The sequence below is a fragment of the Arachis hypogaea genome, chromosome 19 (assembly GCF_003086295.3).
Source record: "Arachis hypogaea cultivar Tifrunner chromosome 19, arahy.Tifrunner.gnm2.J5K5, whole genome shotgun sequence".
Lineage (NCBI taxonomy): Eukaryota > Viridiplantae > Streptophyta > Magnoliopsida > Fabales > Fabaceae > Arachis > Arachis hypogaea.
In genome coordinates this window covers 4,434,069-4,453,925 of record NC_092054.1, presented here as the reverse complement: position 1 = coordinate 4,453,925, position 19,857 = coordinate 4,434,069, and the positions used below count along the sequence as shown (strand labels likewise).

Sequence of the window (19,857 nt, the reverse complement as noted above, 5' to 3'; positions counted from 1 at the left end):
TACAATTAACATTAGTTAAAATCATTAGTTTTTGACTTTTTGATCTATTAATTTTGATAGTTTAATAATTTCTTCTCGTAGATCTTCTAATTTACTTTTTTTTCATTAGGTAACGCTTTTCTTATAAAAAACTACCATTTTAAGTGTTTTGTAGTAAAAAGTGTGATTTTAAAATATATGATTTAGATTTTGGCACGTAGATGTCTTTAGAAAAAGTTATTTTTGTGATGTTTATGTGAGTGGTAACTTTATGTATTACTCAGTGCAGGCCATGGAAACATACACTAGTAGTTTTTTAAAAAATAAAACCCGACCCGGACCCACTCGTGACCCTAAACCCCCTCCTTCTTCCCCCATTCATTCATCTCAGTCTCACACTCTCACTAACCGTGAATCCTAGCCCTCTGAAGCATTCCCAGCCCAGTAGCCGTCCATCGTCGCCGGGGTTCTCAGGTCATCAGCGCCACCGCCGTCGCCTGGTCTCTTCCCCCATTCATTTATGTCAGTCTCACTCCACTCGTGAACGGTGAACCCTAGCCTTCTGAAGCATTCCCAGCCCAGTAGCCCTCCATCGTCGTCGCGGTCCTCATGTCGTCAGCGCCACCGCCGTCGCCTGCTCCTCAGCACCGCCGCTTCTTCCTCTTCGTCTTCGCTGGCCTCTCGAACCCAGGTGAGTGAATCCTCGTCTTCATCTTCTCTGAACTTCCTCTTCAATTTTTGTTCCATAATTCTTCAATTCATCTTGGGTATTGCGTGTGTGTTCTTCGTTCTTCGGTCTTCTTAGAATGTATGGTTCTGATTCCAGAACGCCTAATATTGCTGTTTTAGTGTTTTGCACTTTTGCTGCTTTGTAATTGTTAATTTGTTACTCTGTTTTGGTGTGTTGTTAATGCCGAAAAGTGGAAACTTACTCTGTTTTGCAATATTGTTGAATGGCTGAATGCTGTAGGCAGAATTGCTGATAGGGTCTTGTTTTGGTTATTTAACTCTTTTTGAAAGGCACGCGTAGTCACGTGGCCCACGGAAAAAGAAATAGGAAATGGAAATAGTCAAGTAGATACTCTACTATTAGTGCAGTCGGGAAGTTCCAAGTTTGTGAAGCTAATCCTTATCGCCGTCGTGGCCGCCGCTAACCTCTCTTTAAGTTGTTATGGAGCAGCCACATGATTATTACGAGAGGAAGAGGAAGCCTTTAAGAGTCAGCATAAACGCCCCGAAACGGCTGCTGTCTTCGATGGTAACGCAATCGCAGCCGCTGCCGTTCCTTCCGGATGAATTTATCAGAGAAATCTTGCTGAGGCTTCCGCCAAGATCACTGCTTCGCTTACGGAGAGTGTGCAGTTCATGGAAATCCCTAATTTCCAGCTCCCAATTCGCCAAAGACCATCTTCAACATTCAACCGCCGCGGATCCAAGTTTGAGTGAGCCACGAGTTGCTTATCATCATTATTGCCACCACAGATTCGGAGATTTCTCCTTACGCTCCTTGGTCGAGAACCCTTCCAAACCTACGGAAGTCGTTCTCTTCGTGGAGAGACGTTACTACACAGCTATTGGCTCTTGCAATGGATTGCTGTGCTTGCTGTATGATGTTGTTGGCATCAACCCCTGTGTCAGGTTGTGGAATCCCTGTACTGGATTATTGACAACCCAATCAGTGGAACGTGGAGAATTCTTATCAGTTCGCGGCTTCGGCTACGATCATGTGAATGACAAGTACAAGTTTGTTGTGATTGTAAATCACATGGGGGATCATACAACCAGAATTTATACATTTTGCCGCAACCCATCCAATAGAGCCATTCAAGGGATCCCATTTAGCAGCATAAAGGGTGATCATAAGGGGGTATTTGTGCCTGGCACCGCTACTCTTAATTGGGTTTGTCAGCATGACACTCTGGAGTACTTGGTTCTTTCCCTTGACCTGGTGAAGGAGACTTTTAGTGAGTTTTCCCTGCCTCTCAGTGATCCGGATGAGAAAACCTTCATCTCCCCACAGTTATGTGTGCTGAGGAACTGCCTTGCATATTGTTTTAATCATGAGAAAACTCATTGGTTTGTGTGGGTCATGAAGGAGTATGGAGTGCCTAAATCTTGGACTAAATTGGCCATCATCCCCTGCCTTCCGTGTCTACCCGATTATCCTTTACTTCCACTTCTATCCGATTATCATTTACGTCCATTGTATATCTGGGGAAACAATATTCTTGTGGCGGTTGCATCAACTTCAAAGATAGTTCTGTATAATTTGGATAGTGGTAGCTTTGAATTTCCTGAACCTACTCCTTCAATAGGATTGTACGTCTTTATTTATCACGAAAGCTTAGTTTCACCTGACCTTCCAAGTAGCTCATCCCAAATTCAGTTAATCAAACGCTAACGGACAAGCTGTCTTCTGAATAATGGTTTGATTCTAGTCAACTCCTATGCCTTCTTTATGCGTTTTGACTTTTGAGAATTTATCTGTTCTTATTGCTTTTCTAATTTAGTGATTATTTTATCTAGTTTTTTACAAAATTATACTACCTGCTATGATTATTGCCAATTTCATATTCACATGCCCAGGCTGGATTTGTAGGATTAACCATCATTTACTAGTGTTCCTTTGCTTTTATAGTAAATTTATGATTGTGATGAAGATCTGATCTTAGATTCAAACCTATTATTTCAGGGTAAAATCAAGGGGAGAGAATGTAATATGTAATTTAATGCGTACCATTTCCTTTTAATTTTGCTGTTTTTGGATCTAAAACTGGATGCTTTACCCGTTGAACCAGATGAAATATGCCGATAATTGGTGCATGAATGATTCATACCATAGTATTGGCATCTTCAAATTATGGATTCATGTTCATAAATGATTCTTTTCTGACCAAACAAAATAAAAATTAATACATTTTTATTTTTTATTTCTTCTGATAAATAAATGATTACCAGCTTTCAGTGATCAACATACTAGGCAGTGGGAAAAATGATATATTGATACATTTGTTTTCTCTCTTGTAGTCAAAGAAATAATATGAACTTCTGAGGTACCAACTTGGTGATATAAGTTATCTGTTATTGATGAGTATTAAAGAATTGGAACTTAAAACAAATGGAAGAATTGATACGAGATTTTAACAAACAAAACGATAAGCCATGTCATAAAGAAAAAGAGCTTTTATATTCTTAATTATCTAGATATCCCTTGTAGTTCTAGACCCTATTTTATGACCAACAGTCGCATTTGTCATGTTTTTTGCCAACTCTCATATTTTTTTTATATTAGCCCTCTAACACTGCTCGGGAATAATTATTTACAAACTTTCATCGGCTAACAAACTTAACCAACTCGTCTTGTCAAAGAATAATATGAACTTCTAAGAAATTAACCCGATGACATAAGTTATTTCTTAAAGTGATATATTTTTATGAATATATCACATAGTTTGTTTTCCCCGCCTAATCATAAGAGATATGTATTGTCAATACAAAATCCTGCAGTTGTGTGTGCTGAGGAAATACCTTGCAATTTACAGTGAACATAGAACTCATTGCTCTGTGTGGTTTATGAAGGAGTATGGAGTGTCTGAATCTTGGACTAAATTGGCCATGATCCCACAGTACCTTAGCATACACGTTATTCCACTGTATCTTTGGGAAAATGATGTTCTTCTGGGGACTGCAGCTCCTTATTCAAGAATAATTAGGTATAACTTAAACCATGGCAACTTTAAGTTCCCTGTCATTGATGGCCACAGAGATGACATGATGAAAGTTGCTCCTTTGTCTAAGCACTCGATGGCGGCGAAACGATTCCATATTTATCATGAAAGCTTGGTTTCACCATCACACTGTGGTCTTCTAAGTAGCACATCTGAAATGTGATGGATCAAAGTCATCAAAAACCCAAGTCTACAATCTCTTCCAAGTGAATTCCTCTATTGGTAAAGGCGAAAATTTCTCGTGCTATTTAGTTTCTAGCTATTCTAGTTGAATGATTTATTTATATAGTTTTTTCAGACTTGGTGTAGGGCTGCAAAACTATCCTTTCTGTTGACATGATTGTTCCCATTGCTAAATCACTATGTCACATCAATTTTTCTGCTTTATGTAGGATATTAAGGAATGACTATCATTTACTGGTGTTCATTTACAGTTAGAGTTAATTTTTTCTAGTATCAAGTTCTATTTTTATATGACAATTGACAAGTTAGAAACTGTAATACCCCCTAATTTAATGAATACAGTTTCATATTTATCACGAAAGCTTAGTTTCACCATCATATCGTAGCCTTCGAAATAGCTCATCTCAATTCAGGTTGATCAAACTCTAGTGTACAAGCTCTTTTCTAAATGGTTTGTTTTTGGTTCAATAGTTTAATAGCATATTTTTAGTCTACACTTTTAAATATTAATAATTAATTGATAACTAAAAACAATAAATTTTAATGATCTCCTGGCATTCTTTTTTTTAAATTAGTGATTTATTTATCTAGTTTTTAAATATTAATTTACTGTGATGATTATTTCCTATTTCATATTTCATATTCACATGCTCTTGTTGGACTTGTAGGAATGACCATCATTTACTAGTATTCCTTCGCACTTATATTATAATTTAAGTGAATTTTATAGTGTCTATAATTTAATGTCTAACTTTTATCTAATTTAATTTTTATGATAAATTTTGAATATTTAATAATAATTTTTTATATTTTTTAAATTAAATATTAATTTTTAATCATTTTTGATAAGTTAGAGAAACATTTTTAAATACCATAGCAATCACTTATTATTTAACCCTAACCAAATGAAGACGAAGATGATGTAAATTGTAGTAAAATTGAAGTAATAATTCCATAAAAAAATAATTGATTAAATTAAAAGTTGACCAAATATATGAATTGTCTTTTTAAACAAAACTATTGTTCAAGAATATTTTATTGTTACTTTTTTGGAGATATATTTTGTCAAAATATGTACTTTTTGAGTCCTAAAATAACTATTTATTATCATTTTTTTTGTACAGTTAATTACACATAAAATATTATATTGCATATGCACACAAAATATTGTCTATTAAAAAGGCTTTTCTAAAGCATGGGCTGCATATTTTTCTCTTCTCTACTAACATGATAAAAAGAAAACTAATTTACAAAGTGAGAGTCTCATAGATGTCTCAAATATATGAATATATAAAAAATTGAAAAAAAGTTAAGTCAGCTGTGAATTTTTAAAACACTCATAAACTTTATAAGTTCTAATAATATATGAGCATAAAATAAAGTCAATAAATTTCACTTTTTTCTTGTATGCATCTAAATATGAGGACTATCACTTCAAATATGATCAGAAGTGCTACTCTAATTAGAGTTCTCTTCAGAAATCAAACTAAAATCTCATACCAAAGTTTACTAGCTTGGCTTTTTGCACTGCCATTTATGGAGCTATTCTCGGCTCTCCCAATGAATCAACACTTTAGTAATATTACTGTTATTATTCTTTTTTCTTACCTACACAATCATAGAAGTCAACTCATCTTTTATTCCTCCAACCTTTGCATCCAATTCAACCCCTTCCTATCATCAAATTTTATATTAGAAATTTTAAAGAAAAATAAAACTAGATTTAAGCATAGTGCATGAATCAATTTGACTCAAATCCATTAATAAAAAAACCAAAGATATTGAAACATGTAAAATAAGAGAAAAAACTTATTTGAAACTTTGCTGTTGAATAATACAATATATTAAAATTAAGAGAGACATAATCAAACGAATTATATTAGAGTGATAGAGTTTAGATCATCATGAGAACTATGATGAATAATTTTGAATGAGAATGATAATATTACTCAGGTGTATGGATATCCATCCTGCCCTTACTTGTTCGAGATGGATAATTCACTTTGAGTTTATTTGGTTGAAATTAAGTTTATAGAAAAAAAATTTTAATAATTTTTTTATTATTTTAATATGTTTAACAAAATTTTAGTAATAAAACTGAAAATAGTAGATAAATTAAAAAAATATATTTTTTAAAAAAACTAAAATTTACATCTTTTTTTAAATATTTTTATATTATCTTAACTAAATATAATTATTAAATAAAAATATTTTTATATAAAATATTCAAATATAAAATTACACTATTTAAAAAAAAATCATAAAAACCACTCAAGTAGTCAAGTCTTCAAAAAAAAATAGCGGGATTAATTTTTTAATTTTGTTTGGTTATTTAACTCTTTTTGATAGGCACACTTAGTCACGTGTAGGGGTGGCAAGCGAGAAAGTCCGTCCCGGCGGGCTGCCCCGTCTCGTCTAGTAAGGCAGTCCCAGAATCGTACCCCAACTCGCCTAACGGTAGGCTGGCGGGCTAAACCCGCCAAATATCCTATTTTTTTTTATTTTTAACTATTAAATAATATATATAAAGGCATAAAAATTTTTTTTCTGTTTTTTACTTTTAACTATTATAATTTCTAAAGGTATAAACAAATTATAATTTTTATATTCACAAATATTAAAATTTTTATAATTAAAAATATTGTTCCCAAAACAAAATAAACATAATCCAAAACATAATTATAAATATGGCTCTAAAACAAAATAAACATAGGAATAGGCATTGGAAAAGTCAAGTAGATACTATACTATCTGAATATATACGACATATATGAAAGTAGAGGCTCGTAGATGTCTCAAATATATGAATAGAATAAATGACCATTTGTACCCATAAAAGATGAAAACGCTGACATATGTATCTATATTAAATCGAAATTAAACTTGTACCCACACAAGATGCCCTCTATGTGACAAAAGTATCCTACGTGGCACTCCAATCCTCTAAAGACAGGGTACTTTTGTTACACGGAAAACATCTTGCATAGGTACAAGTTTAATTTCGATTTAATATGAATACATATGTCAGCATTTTCATCTTTTATGGATAAAAATGGTCATTTATTCTATATGAATATATACAAAATTGAAAACAGGTTAAGTCAGTTGTGAATTCTTCAAACACTCAGGAACTTTATAAGTTCTAATGATATATGAGCATAAAATAAAGTCAATATATTTCATTTTTTTCTTGTATGCATCTAAATATAAGCACTATCACTTCAAATATGATCAGAACTGCTACCCTAATTAGAGTTCTTTTCAAAAATCAAACTAAAAACTCATATCAAAGTTTACTAGTTTGGCTTTTTGAACTACCTTAGCTTTTATGGAGTCATCCACGTGTCACGGAAATTTTTAGAAGGTTAGATTTAACAGTGTTTGAATAGTTTTCTGGAGTGTTTGAGAATACTCTAGATGGTTCCGGAACGTTCTAGAATGTCCTAGAAGGTCCCGGAATACCCTAGAAGGTTCTAAAAGACTCTGGAAGGTCATAGAGTATTCTAGAAGAGTGTAGATGTATATAGAAGTATAAAGAGTGATATGGAATAATCTAGAAACATTTAGAGAGTTGTGGTAGGATAGATATTTGTAAAGAAGGTTTTGGATGATTAATCTGGACCGTTGATTAGATTTAATCCTAACCATCCATTGAGGAGGTGGATGGCTATAAATAGGGATGAGAGTTAGAGTTTGGGTGTGTGAATCATTTGTAACCACACTTAAGCAATAAAGTGTTCTTCCACCAAAGCTTCCTTTCTCTTGTGTTCTCTTGTATTCTTAGCCTTCTTGCTAAGTATTGAGGGTAGGCTGACTTGGTCTTAGCTCAAGAGGTTGAGTAAGTCCGAGTGCCGGCACGGTAGCGTTGGAGTGTGTCCAAGGCCGTGACACACGGCTCTTCCAATGAATCAACTCTTTAATAATATTGTTGTTATTATTCTTTTTTCTTACCTACACAATCAGAGAAGTTAACCCATCCTTTCTTCTTGCAACCTTTGCCTCCAATTCAAATTCTTCCTGTCATCAAATTTTATATTAGAAATTTAAAAAAAATGAAACTAGATTTATGTAGAGTGCATGAATCAATTTGACTTAAATCCATTAATAAAAAAACCAAAGATATTTAAACATGTAAAATAAAGAGAAAAAACTTATTTGAAGCTTTGCTGTTGAATAATACGATATACTGAAATCAAGAGAGACATAATCAAATGAATTATATGAGAGTGATAGAGTTTTGATCATCGTGAGAGCTATGATAAATAATTTTGAGTAAGAATAACAACATTATTCGGGTATACGGATATCCACCCTGCCTTTATTTATTCGAGATAGATAATTTATTTTGAGTTTATTTGATTGAAATTAAATTTATAAGAAAATATTTTTTAATAAAAAAATATTTATATTATTTTAATATATTTGACAAAATTTTAGTAATAAAACTTAAAATAGTAGATGAATTAAAAAATATTTTTTTTAAAAAAACTAAAATTTATATCTTTTTTTAAAATATTTTTTACTTTAAAAAAATATTTTAATATTATAAATAAATAAAAAATATTTTTATATTATTTAATCTAAATATAATTATTAAATAAAAATATTTTTATATAAATTATTGAAAACATAAAATTACTCTATTTTATAAAAAAAGCTTTCATAAAAACTCGCTCAAGTGTCAAGTAGTCAAGTCTTTTATGTTACCAAAAAAAACAGCGGAATTAATTTTTGAATTTTATTTGGTTATTTAACTCTTTTAAAAGGCCAAGGATTCCTTGCTCCCACTTTTGTGTGGGAGTATGACTAACCTACAGTAAAATAATTACAAAATGTACCTCGTTTTTTTTTTTTTGAAAAATTTATTAATTAAATTTTGATCCTTTAACTTTTGTTATTTACATTTTTTTCCTTTATCTCTTAGTTTCAGATTCAACGAAGAAGAGAGGTCTGCTAGGGTAACGCCATTTTCTCATCTTCTTCTCTCTGGTTCGCCTACCCTCGCCGCCACAACACGCATCGTCCGCCGCCCCTCCCTGCGTCCGCCGCCAAGAGAGGTCTGCTAGGGTAACGCCATTTTCTCATCTTCTTCTCTCTTCTCTCTGGTTCGCCTACCCTCGCCGCCACAACACGCATCGTCCGCCGCCCCTCCCTGCGTCCGCCGCCAAGAGAGATCTGCTAGGGTAACGCCATTTTCTGATCTTCTTCTCTCTGGTTCGCCTACCCTCGCCGCCACAACATGCATCGTCCTCCGCCGCTCCCTGCGTCCGCCGCCACTCCCTGCGTCCGCCGCCAAGAGAGGTCTGCTAGGGTAACGCCATTTTATCATCTTCTTCTCTCTGGTTCGCCTACCCTCGCCGCCACAACACGCATCGTCCGCCGCCGCTCCCTGATGACACTGAAATAGGACAACTTTCCTCAACCCCACTTCTTGTTGAGGACGACAAACCCAGCAAGGTATACTTTTTCCTCTGCCTTCTTCTCAGTTCGGTTTGATTCTTTTAGAATAGTCAAGATGATGAATTTTGAATCCTTAGGTTAGATTCATCAAAGCCTCCATAAATGCCTAGAATGTTACCATTTTGGTTCTCAAAATAATGGCTTCTGCCATTGGTGCCATGTTCATAAGAAATACTGCCCCCTTCTGGTTTACTAATATTGTCACTGTCTATGGAAGAAATTAGTTTCTTTCTTTCTGAAATCTGCAATTGATGAGTTGAGATTGGCCATGTAAACATTTGCTATGAAGCACAACATAAACATAGTTACAGTAGCCTTCTAGATGAACAAACAAGCATATATAGTACTCTTGGTACATCCATACTAAATATATCTAGATACATTGAATTGTGAGTGTACTGAGTTTTCAAGGTGACAGATATTTTGAAACGGATCGAGTAAATACAACACTACTTTAGGATAAAGCAGAATATACCTGTTGATGTAGGTCCCTTTGCAAAGCAAGAACCTTGTTCCTCTTTTTCAAATAGATCAAGCATCATGCATTGCTATTGTTGTTATTATTTTGCAGGAAAAAGCTATCACGGTGATTTCTCTTCACTTATTTTTATGAATGTTAAATAAGGAAAAACTTCAGATGTTGAGTAATAGAATTACCAAGAAATAGTGTGACAAAAAAGGAAGTAAACAGAATATACTTTCATAAATTTTATTTTGTAGCAGTGGAAACTCAAGTTTCTCTCTTTTTTGTTTCTTTTGCAGGAAAAATTTTATTTTGCTGCTGCTCCATCCGATGTTGCCTCATCAGTGCCAGGAATGCCTTACAAAGGTCAGTTTCCATATCATTTTTCATTTTATTTACCTCTAAAAATGTTGTGTATCTGCATTTCCTTGCTTTAGTGTTCAAGCATAAAGAACCTCCTCTGAACTTTGCAGTGTGTTTTTTTGCAGCAATTGTAGGTCTAATAGGTACACTCATGGAGCAAAATGCACAGGCCTTCAACCAAATCTCAAAAAATATTGCTTCTCATATGGTGAGTCAAGAGTGTTTGTAACTTGTTGAACAATCTAAGGTGTCTGAATCCTATGGATAAAAAGGATTAATGTTTATATCAATGTTTATGTATACTCTAATGTAGTTTTATTTATGAGACTTAGTTTTCTAGTTGATTAGGATGTCATTTCCATTCTTGTTGGTTGCAAAATTAACATATAATCTTTTTCTTTTTCTATTCTTTTCAAATTTGTTTACAGCTTGGGAAAAATATTGAAAATTTCCACCAAGTGAGAGAGAACTTCAATAGAATTATGAAAGAGTAAGTTATAAACAACATTTTGACTATGCTTAAGAGCAATGTTACTCATAAACTTTTCTGTTCTGCTTTTATTTTTCATTGCAGTTTGAATGAAACACCAGATCCAATGAGCCTAATGCCACCCCTTCCTAAGTTGCTTGCCTTAGATGAGATGGAAAAGTTATCCAACCCTCAACCGCCATATACCTCGATGTTTCAAGAAACGGATTTCATTTTGTTATAGTGTTAATGTAATTTCGAGAATAAGGTGTATGGGGATAGTTATCTTATGAGGATTTGCCATGCACTTTAGCAGAGTTAAATCATTAAAAGATTAAAATATATATAACTGTCTCCATGGAGTATTGAACTTTGCTCATTTATCAAACTAGTTCTGCTAATTTAGGGATGACAGAGGTTAGGTCTAATTCTTGGTTAGACATTGTTAATAGAACTCAGAGTGATCAAACTGACTCATGAGTCCGTTCGAACTCTTAATAAATTGAGCTCATCAGGTTGTGAACCTAACTTGAGTTGAAATTTGAGCTGATATTTTAAATGAGTCGAGTTTAAACTTAGTTAAGTTTAGTTTATTGACTCGTGAGCTAACTCATTTATATATTGGTTATTATAATTATTTATATTAATATTATAATATAAATGTATACTTTTAAGCCAAGTAGAAGTCACTATTTACTAATTTTGATGCACTATTGAATATATGAGGAAGTCATTATCCTTTTGGCATTTCATGCAGAGTAGCATTTGAAATACCTAATGGTTTATGTCTCCTTTTTTTATTTAATTTTGTATTTGAAGAAACATTGGTGAATGTACTAAACACCAGGCTTGCTGGATTATTCATAACTGATTTTGGAGATTGAGTTTTCTGATCTTGAAACTATTATTAATTTGAGTTTTTACCAATTTGTTTTGAATTTTATAGATGGCCAATGCTGCAGCAATTGCAGCTGCCTTTGGGGGAGGCTTGCCTCCTGGGATAACCGGAACAAACGACAGGTGTACAATTCTTGTTGCAAATCTCAATCTTGATGTAAGCATGTTGTCCTGGAATTTCTGCGTTCTGCTATAAAGTTCTCTCTCTCCTCTTTCCACCTTATATTTTTAAAGTTGGCTCAAACTCTGTTTATTTCAGAGAATAGATGAAGATAAATTGTTCAACGTGTTCGCCATTTATGGGAACATTGTTAGAATCAAACTTCTTAGGAACAAACCAGATCATGCGCTTATCCAAATGGGGGATGGTTTCCAAGCCGAATTGGCAGTACCTTTTCTTAAGGTTTGTTACTTAGGTGCTTATATCTTTACTAGAGGTTCTTGTGATTTTTATGGTTAATACTATCTCTCCAATGTAGGGAGTTATGTTGTTCGGGAAGCGATTGGAGGTCAACTTCTCGAAGCATCCGAATATAACCCAAGGTGCCGAAACACACGAGTATGTGAATTCAAATCTCAACCGGTTCAATCGCAATGCTGCTAAAAACTACCGGTATTGCTGCTCGCCAACCAAGATGATCCATTTGTCAACCCTCCCACAAGACATCACCGAAGAGGACATTGTAAGCCTTGTGGAGGAGCACGGAACCATTGTCAATAACAAGGTCTTTGAGGTGAATGGAAAAAAGCAGGCTCTTGTTCAGTTTGAAACTGAGGGGCAGGCTATTGTTCAGTTTGAAACTGAGGGGCAGGCTGCCGAGGCCCTTGTCTGCAAGCATGCAAGACCACTTTCTGGCTCGGCGATTCGAATCTCCTTTTCTCAGCTGCAGAACATTTGATCGAGACTTTTGCTACCGACTCGAGCGCTACTGTCTTACGGTTCTTAAGCTTATTTGGGACAAGGATTCTGAACTTGGGTAGGATAATATTTATGCAGATGATGCCACTTTCATTGTCTTGTAATGGTCGAATTGCTTATTAATATACAGATCAAACCTGTTCTCACTTTGCATTTCACTTTTATATATATTGCACTCACCTTCTCTGTTTTTTAATAAGAAAATAGAAACACATTTTTTTCTCTGTATATATCATCGTTATTTACAGAAATAAAATATATAGGTTATGAATAATTTATAATAAAATATATAGGTTATGAATAATTTATATTAACCGATAAAGTAAAAGAAATTAGTAATATAGAATTGTAATATATAGAAAGATAAATTAGTGTAAAAACTAATGAAACATAGCTTAGTAATTTGTCTTTCAAAAAAAATATTAAAAATATCTAAAAAGATAATTCCTCATTTCTAAATGTCTTCATGCTCTGCTTCCACCTTGGTCCTATATTGCCAAGCATTTTCTTGTATTACGAGACACAAATCGTTGTACTCCTCTAAAACCAGATCCACGGCAAGTCTCATTCGTGTGGAGTCGTTAATCTGCTTAGAGCACCAACAATATAATTCTAATTAAAAGTGTGTTGAAAAAATTATGTTATTAATATACAAGACAGCAGCAGTGTTTAAATAAAAAATTCATATAAATTATAATTTAGATTTGATCAATCTGAAATTTTATAGGATAAATTATAAATTCATATAAACTAATTATGGAATAATGATCTTCATTCTAATTGTGGACAACAGGTCAACATGAGGCAACCAAGCTTATGGAAATAGATATTCTTTCAAACATTTATTTCGACAGCTACAGCTGAAACTATACTACTGAAATTTTACACTAAAAACATTGGTTTCATCTAAACTTCTAGGGTGCATTCAACATTTCAGGCATCATTATCTAATATCTAAACATAACCTTGGACATTATTCATAAGTTGCTCTAGTTATGCAATACTTATCTTTAGCATGGAAGTTACAATCCACATCCATTTAAAAATTACTATGATATGAACTAACAGATTCAATTAGCCCTCTGTTTCTATTATCATTAACATGAAAAAATAAGTTATAGTCAGCATAAATTCAGCATCCTTCACTATAAATGTGCATTGCTTCAATCTAATAGTCCAGATAAAACAAAAGCAAAACATGGTATAAACTAGCAAGGACAATATTCGATCTCAAGGCCTAAAGATGTGACACAGAGGAAGAAGGAATATGTTATCTCATTCATACCCTGTTTCTATAATGTCATTGTCCAACATCCATATATTTCATTAATGGAATCCGTTTGTCCACAAAACAAAAGCAAAAAACAAAACTGGTAGATCATTGAATTCTCACAAGACATGAAATGATTTAGTGTTTTACAGATGATGGCATTTGGCATTATTTCAATTCATTGGAAAAACTGAAATAGAAATGCTTAATATTCTTAGTAACTAAAATGCATTGATAGAAAAAATGCAGCTGATAAACTTTAATGCTTAAAGGCATAGTCACAATCAATTTCTTAGCCAAAGTTCATCTCAATTCATCTTAATTTGGTTCATCAATAATTTGAACCGCCAATCTGAATCCTATATATAAAACATTCGCCACAACATAATCAAGCACAAATCAAACTAATATATCAAACTCAACCAATACAGCTTCATAATTTCAGTTTATATATCATATGATTGAGCTTCTAACTATCCTAATCCTTATTCTTAGTAGCTGATTTCTCTTAGTATAATTCTCTTGGTCTTAAATCACAAAGAACCTGAAAATTAATCAACTAATTAACCAAAATTAATCAAACTAATAACCAGAGTACAAATGAACTAGATATGTCACATATATGGTATACAATAAATCAAGTGCTACGTCATCCTAACCTTTTGATGTTATCAAATAGTGATATGCTAGAGTGAAGACTCAAAGAATCCAGATGAAGTATGATTGACCCTAATTCGTCACCTTTATCCGGGATACAAATAATGATCAAGCTCCAATTAAGACTGAATACATGAAACATTACAAGAAAAAGAATCCAGAAATGAGAGAATAGACAAGAGAGATTAAAATATAACAATAAAAATGACCATACTGCCCATATAAAATTGAGCCCGAAGTGCATTCATAGGAGCACATAAAACATAACTATAAAAATTTACAGTTAAATAACCCATTCTTCATTTGTTTTTTCTTACCATTTTTTCTTCTCCCACTATTTCTTCTAGTATGAAAAACTCATAAGGCAGAAGAGACTTAAAATATATCAAAGAAAAAACTTATTAAATAAGCTAAAAGTTCTGACTATTTATGATGTGTTTTTATGTTCAACTTGGCACAAATGGTACTGGGAACCTGAGAGGTGAATTAGCCATCCTAATCAACTAGAAAACTAAGTCTCATAAATAAAACTACATTAGAGTATACATAAACATTGATATAAACATTAATCCTTTTTATCCATAGGATTCAGACACCTTAGATTGTTCAACAAGTTACAAACACTCTTGACTCACCATATGAGAAGCAATATTTTTTGAGATTTGGTTGAAGGCCTGTGCATTTTGCTCCATGAGTGTACCTATTAGACTTACAATTGCTGCAAAAAAACACACTGCAAAGTTCAGAGGAGGTTCTTTATGCTTGAACACTAAAGCAAGGAAATGCAGATACACAACATTTTTAGAGGTAAATAAAATGAAAAATGATATGGAAACTGACCTTTGTAAGGCATTCCTGGCACTGATGAGGCAACATCGGATGGAGCAGCAGCAAAATAAAATTTTTCCTGCAAAAGAAACAAAAAAGAGAGAAACTTGAGTTTCCACTGCTACAAAATAAAATTTATGAAAGTATATTCTGTTTACTTCCTTTTTTGTCACACTATTTCTTGGTAATTCTATTACTCAACATCTGAAGTTTTTCCTTATTTAACATTCATAAAAATAAGTGAAGAGAAATCACCGTGATAGCTTTTTCCTGCAAAATAATAACAACAATAGCAATGCATGATGCTTGATCTATTTGAAAAAGAGGAACAAGGTTCTTGCTTTGCAAAGGGACCTACATCAACAGGTATATTCTGCTTTATCCTAAAGTAGTGTTGTATTTACTCTATCCGTTTCAAAATATCTGTCACCTTGAAAACTCAGTACACTCACAATTCAATGTATCTAGATATATTTAGTATGGATGTACCAAGAGTACTATATATGCTTGTTTGTTCATCTAGAAGGCTACTGTAACTATGTTTATGTTGTGCTTCATAGCAAATGTTTACATGGCCAATCTCAACTCATCAATTGCAGATTTCAGAAAGAAAGAAACTAATTTCTTCCATAGACAGTGACAATATTAGTAAACCAGAAGGGGGCAGTATTTCTTATGAACATGGCACCAATGGCAGAAGCCATTATTTTGAGAACCAAAATGGTAACATTCTAGGCATTTATGGAGGCTTTGATGAATCTAACCTAAGGATTCAAAATTCATCATCTTGACTATTCTAAAAGAATCAAACCGAACTGAGAAGAAGGCAGAGGAAAAAGTATACCTTGCTGGGTTTGTCGTCCTCAACAAGAAGTGGGGTTGAGGAAAGTTGTCCTATTTCAGTGTCATCAGGGAGCGGCGGCGGACGATGCGTGTTGTGGCGGCGAGGGTAGGCGAACCAGAGAGAAGAAGATGATAAAATGGCGTTACCCTAGCAGACCTCTCTTGGCGGCGGACGCAGGGAGTGGCGGCGGACGCAGGGAGCGGCGGAGGACGATGCATGTTGTGGCGGCGAGGGTAGGCGAACCAGAGAGAAGAAGATCAGAAAATGGCGTTACCCTAGCAGATCTCTCTTGGCGGCGGACGCAGGGAGGGGCGGCGGACGATGCGTGTTGTGGCGGCGAGGGTAGGCGAACCAGAGAGAAGAGAGAAGAAGATGAGAAAATGGCGTTACCCTAGCAGACCTCTCTTGGCGGCGGACGCAGGGAGGGGCGGCGGACGATGCGTGTTGTGGCGGCGAGGGTAGGCGAACCAGAGAGAAGAAGATGAGAAAATGGCGTTACCCTAGCAGACCTCTCTTCTTCGTTGAATCTGAAACTAAGAGATAAAGGGAAAAAATGTAAATAACAAAAGTTAAAGGATCAAAATTTAATTAATAAATTTTTCAAAAAAAAAAAAATGGGGTACATTTTGTAATTATTTTACTGTAGGTTAATCATACTCCCACACAAAAGTGGGAGCAAGGAATCCTTGGCCCTTTTAAAAAGGCACATGCAGTCACGTGGTCCACGAAAAAAAAAAGGGTTGTATTACATTAAAATTAGTTATCAAAATTTCTGGCTAATTTTAATGGCTGATTTTGGTGTATAAATAACCTTTCTCGAAAACGAAATAGGAAATTGAGATAGTCAAGTAGATACTCTACAACAGTGCAGTCGGGAAGTTCCAAGTTTGTGAAGCTAATCCTTTTCGCCGTCGTGGCCGCCGCTAACCTCTCTTTAAGTTGTTATGGAGCAGCCACATGATTATTACGAGAGGAAGAGGATGCCTTTAAGAGTCACCATAAACGCCCCGAAACGGCTGCTGTCTTTGACGGTAACGCAATCGCAGTCGCTGCCGTTTCTTCCGGATGAACTCATCAGAGAAATTTTGCTGAGGCTTCCAGCAAGGTCACTGCTTCGGTTACGAAGAGTGTGCAGTTCATGGAAATCCCTAATTTCCAGCTCCCAATTCGCCAAAGACCATCTTCAACACTCAACCGCCGCGGATCCAAGTTTGAGTGGGCCACGAGTTGCTTATCATCATTTTTGCCACTACGGATTTGGAGATTTCTCCTTACGCTCCTTGATCGAGAACTCTTCCAAACCCACGGAAGTCGTTCTCTTCGAGGAGAGACGTAACTACAAGGTTATTGGCTCTTGCAATGGATTGCTGTGCTTGCTGTTTAATGATGCTGGCATCAACACCTGTGTCAGGTTGTGGAATCCCTGTACTGGATTATTGACAACCCCATCGGTGGAATGTGGGGATTTCTTATCGGATCGCGGCTTCGGCTATGATCATGTGAATGACAAGTACAAGCTTGTTGTGATTGTAAAGCAGAGGCGGAAATATACAACTAGAATTTATACATTTTGCAGCAACCCTTCCAAGAGAGCCATTCAAGGTATCCCATTTCGCAGCATAAATGGTGATGGTAAAGGGGTATTTGTGCCAGGCACAGCCACTCTTAATTGGATTCGTAGGGATGCCATCCTGGGTTGCTTGGTTTTTTCCCTTGACTTGGTGAAAGAGACTTTTAGTGAGTTTTCTCTGCCCCTCAATGATCCGGATGATAAAACCTATATCTTCCTACGGTTATGTGTGCTGAGGAACTGCCTTGCATATTGTTTTAATCATGAGACTCATTGGTTCGTGTGGGTCATGAAGGAGTATGGAGTGCCTAAATCTTGGACTAAATTGGCCATCATCCCCTGCCATCCGCGTCTATCCAATTATTGTTTTCGTCCATTGTATATCTGGGGAAACAATATTCTTGTGGCGGTTGCATTAACTTCAAAGATAGTTCTGTTTAATTTGGATAATGGTAGCTTTGAATTTCCTGTATTGAAACCTACTCCTTCAATAAGATGGTCCGTCTTTATTTATCACGAAAGCTTAGTTTCACCACCATATCCTGTCCTTCCAATTAGCTCATCCCAAATTCAGTTAATCAAACGCTAACGGACAAGCTGTCTTCTGAATAATGGTTTGATTCTAGTCAACTCCTATGCCTTCTTTATGAGTTTTGACTTTGAGAATTTATCTGTTCTTATTGCTTTTCTAGTTTAGTGATTATTTATCTAGTTTTTTACAAAAGTATACTACCTGTTATGATTATTGCCAATTTCATATTCACATGCCCAGGCTGGATTTGTAGGATTAACCCATGTCTACAACCTCTTCCAAGTGAATTCCTCTATTGGTAATGGCTTCCCCCCGCTATTTAGTTTCTAGCTATTCTTCTAGTTGAATGATTTATTTATATAGTTTTTTCAGACTTGGTGTAGGGCTGTAAAACTATACTTTCTGCTGACATGATTGTTCCCCATTGCTAAATCACAATGTCACAGCAATTTTTCTGCTTTATTTAGGATATTAATGAATGACTATCATTTACTGGTGTTCTTTTACAATTAGAGTTAATTTTTTCTAGTATCAAATTCTATTTTTATATGACAAGTTATCATTTTTAGGGTTAAATTAAGGGAAGAAAGAAAATCGAAACTGTAATATCCCATAATTTAATGACTACAGTTTCATATTATGTTCTTCCATGTTGGTTTTCAACATTTTGGTTTTTGGATTGATACCTAGAACTGGTTTTGTCCATTGGATAAGAAATAAACAATACATGTATGATCTATAGTATTAAGATATTTGAATTTTGGGCACAAAATCATCATCAATCAATCTTATACTGGTAAAACCGAAGCAAACCCATTAATGCAGTTATATTCTTTTTCCCTTGTTATGATGAATAATAACTTGAATCCTTCGTAGAATCAACATACTTAGCTAGTAGAAGAAAATGATACATTGCTAATGAGCTTGAAAGTTCAATGGATAGACTTGGAATCGGAATCTTAATGTTTTTAGTTGTTTTGTACTTCTTCAAAATTCTCTTGAACATTTAGTTTTGGGTTTTTTATTTAAATAAATTAATAGAAGAACCAAATTACTCGATTTTCCTAAATAGATTTCGAAAACGTGATTTTTCTTACCGTGGGACGATTTATGCATGAAATGCATTGTTCAAAAACACATAAATCGTCCCAGGCCTTTGTGTTTTACAAAATGCATATAAATCGTCCTAAGCTATCATGAGTTGTGTTTTTTTATCCTAAAGCTCATTGTCCTAGCACGATTTATGTGTAATTAGTCACCCCTCAAGACCCTAGCACGAATTTATGTGTTACTATGGTAAGACACATTAGGCTGGGACGATTTACATTCAAAAACACAAAACTCATAACCATGGAATAATTTATGTGCTAAAAGAGATTATAAATAAAGGAAAACCATGAATATACATCCATAGTTAAGTTGAGAGTTTTAAGAAGATGGCTGAAAATGTGTTTTTGTAGTTCATTACCAGAAAAAAATTAATGAAAAGGTGAGGGTGTAACGTTCAGTAGTAAAAAGCAAGTAAATTCTTCAACGAGTTTAGAGGATTTACGAAATAGTATATTATAGAAGTAAATAAAATTACAATAAAAAGTAAATAAAATTCGTATGAATAAAATCAAATAAAAAATAAAATTTTATACACAACATAAATATAATACAATAAAAGATAAAAAAAATTTATATAAACAAAAG

At 34.4% G+C, this 19,857-nt stretch overlaps 3 protein-coding genes and 1 long non-coding RNA gene across 11 annotated transcripts; 3 read left to right on the top strand and 1 right to left on the bottom strand.

The window, feature by feature from the left end:
* Positions 1-363: 363 nt before the first annotated feature.
* Positions 364-4,253, top strand: LOC112777320 (F-box/kelch-repeat protein At3g23880). 4 transcript variants are annotated; one of them, XM_025821669.3, is made up of 3 exons: positions 364-670; positions 1,000-2,405; positions 3,559-4,253. In XM_025821669.3, the coding sequence occupies exon 2, from the start codon at positions 1,151-1,153 to the stop codon at positions 2,378-2,380; it is 1,230 nt and encodes a 409-aa protein (XP_025677454.1). In that variant the 5' UTR covers positions 364-670; positions 1,000-1,150; the 3' UTR covers positions 2,381-2,405; positions 3,559-4,253. The 4 variants fall into 4 exon arrangements, with proteins under 4 accessions (XP_025677454.1, XP_029151757.1, XP_029151758.1 ...); XM_029295924.2 differs by lacking the exon at positions 3,559-4,253 and adding an exon at positions 2,672-2,909; XM_025821670.3 differs by having other exon boundaries at positions 369-670; positions 950-2,405.
* A 4,370-nt stretch (positions 4,254-8,623) lies between these two features.
* Positions 8,624-12,607, top strand: LOC112777179 (polypyrimidine tract-binding protein homolog 3). 4 transcript variants are annotated; one of them, XM_072226614.1, is made up of 10 exons: positions 8,683-8,724; positions 8,815-8,848; positions 9,201-9,347; positions 10,113-10,179; positions 10,302-10,384; positions 10,605-10,666; positions 10,751-10,896; positions 11,592-11,699; positions 11,802-11,945; positions 12,022-12,607. In XM_072226614.1, the coding sequence occupies exons 7-10, from the start codon at positions 10,813-10,815 to the stop codon at positions 12,439-12,441; spliced, it is 756 nt and encodes a 251-aa protein (XP_072082715.1). In that variant the 5' UTR covers positions 8,683-8,724; positions 8,815-8,848; positions 9,201-9,347; positions 10,113-10,179; positions 10,302-10,384; positions 10,605-10,666; positions 10,751-10,812; the 3' UTR covers positions 12,442-12,607. The 4 variants fall into 4 exon arrangements, with proteins under 4 accessions (XP_072082717.1, XP_072082715.1, XP_025677267.1 ...); XM_072226616.1 differs by lacking the exon at positions 10,751-10,896 and having other exon boundaries at positions 8,624-8,724; XM_025821482.3 differs by lacking the exons at positions 8,683-8,724; positions 8,815-8,848 and having other exon boundaries at positions 9,186-9,347.
* A 144-nt stretch (positions 12,608-12,751) lies between these two features.
* On the bottom strand, positions 12,752-16,675 carry LOC112777234 (uncharacterized). The gene is made up of 5 exons (XR_003190346.2): positions 16,061-16,675; positions 15,229-15,295; positions 15,024-15,106; positions 14,391-14,513; positions 12,752-13,047 (listed from the first exon to the last, which is right to left on the bottom strand). It is a non-coding gene; the product is annotated as an uncharacterized lncRNA (long non-coding RNA).
* A 204-nt stretch (positions 16,676-16,879) lies between these two features.
* LOC112777710 (F-box/kelch-repeat protein At3g23880) lies at positions 16,880-18,698 on the top strand. Of its 2 annotated transcripts, none has more exons than XM_072226613.1 (2): positions 16,880-18,244; positions 18,416-18,698. In XM_072226613.1, the coding sequence occupies exon 1, from the start codon at positions 17,005-17,007 to the stop codon at positions 18,217-18,219; it is 1,215 nt and encodes a 404-aa protein (XP_072082714.1). In that variant the 5' UTR covers positions 16,880-17,004; the 3' UTR covers positions 18,220-18,244; positions 18,416-18,698. The 2 variants fall into 2 exon arrangements, with proteins under 2 accessions (XP_072082714.1, XP_029151317.1); XM_029295484.2 differs by having other exon boundaries at positions 18,403-18,698.
* Positions 18,699-19,857: the final 1,159 nt, after the last annotated feature.

Excerpts from the sequence above, each read along its gene's own strand:
- LOC112777320 (XM_025821669.3), top strand. The coding sequence starts at position 1,151 with ATGGAGCAGCCACATGATTATTACGAGAGGAAGAGGAAGCCTTTAAGA.
- LOC112777179 (XM_072226614.1), top strand. The coding sequence starts at position 10,813 with ATGAGATGGAAAAGTTATCCAACCCTCAACCGCCATATACCTCGATGT. Across the intron at positions 10,897-11,591 it reads CATTTTGTTATAGTGTTAAT|ATGGCCAATGCTGCAGCAAT; the intron begins GTAATTTCGAGA and ends TGAATTTTATAG. Across the intron at positions 11,700-11,801 it reads TTGCAAATCTCAATCTTGAT|AGAATAGATGAAGATAAATT; the intron begins GTAAGCATGTTG and ends TGTTTATTTCAG.
- LOC112777710 (XM_072226613.1), top strand. The coding sequence starts at position 17,005 with ATGGAGCAGCCACATGATTATTACGAGAGGAAGAGGATGCCTTTAAGA.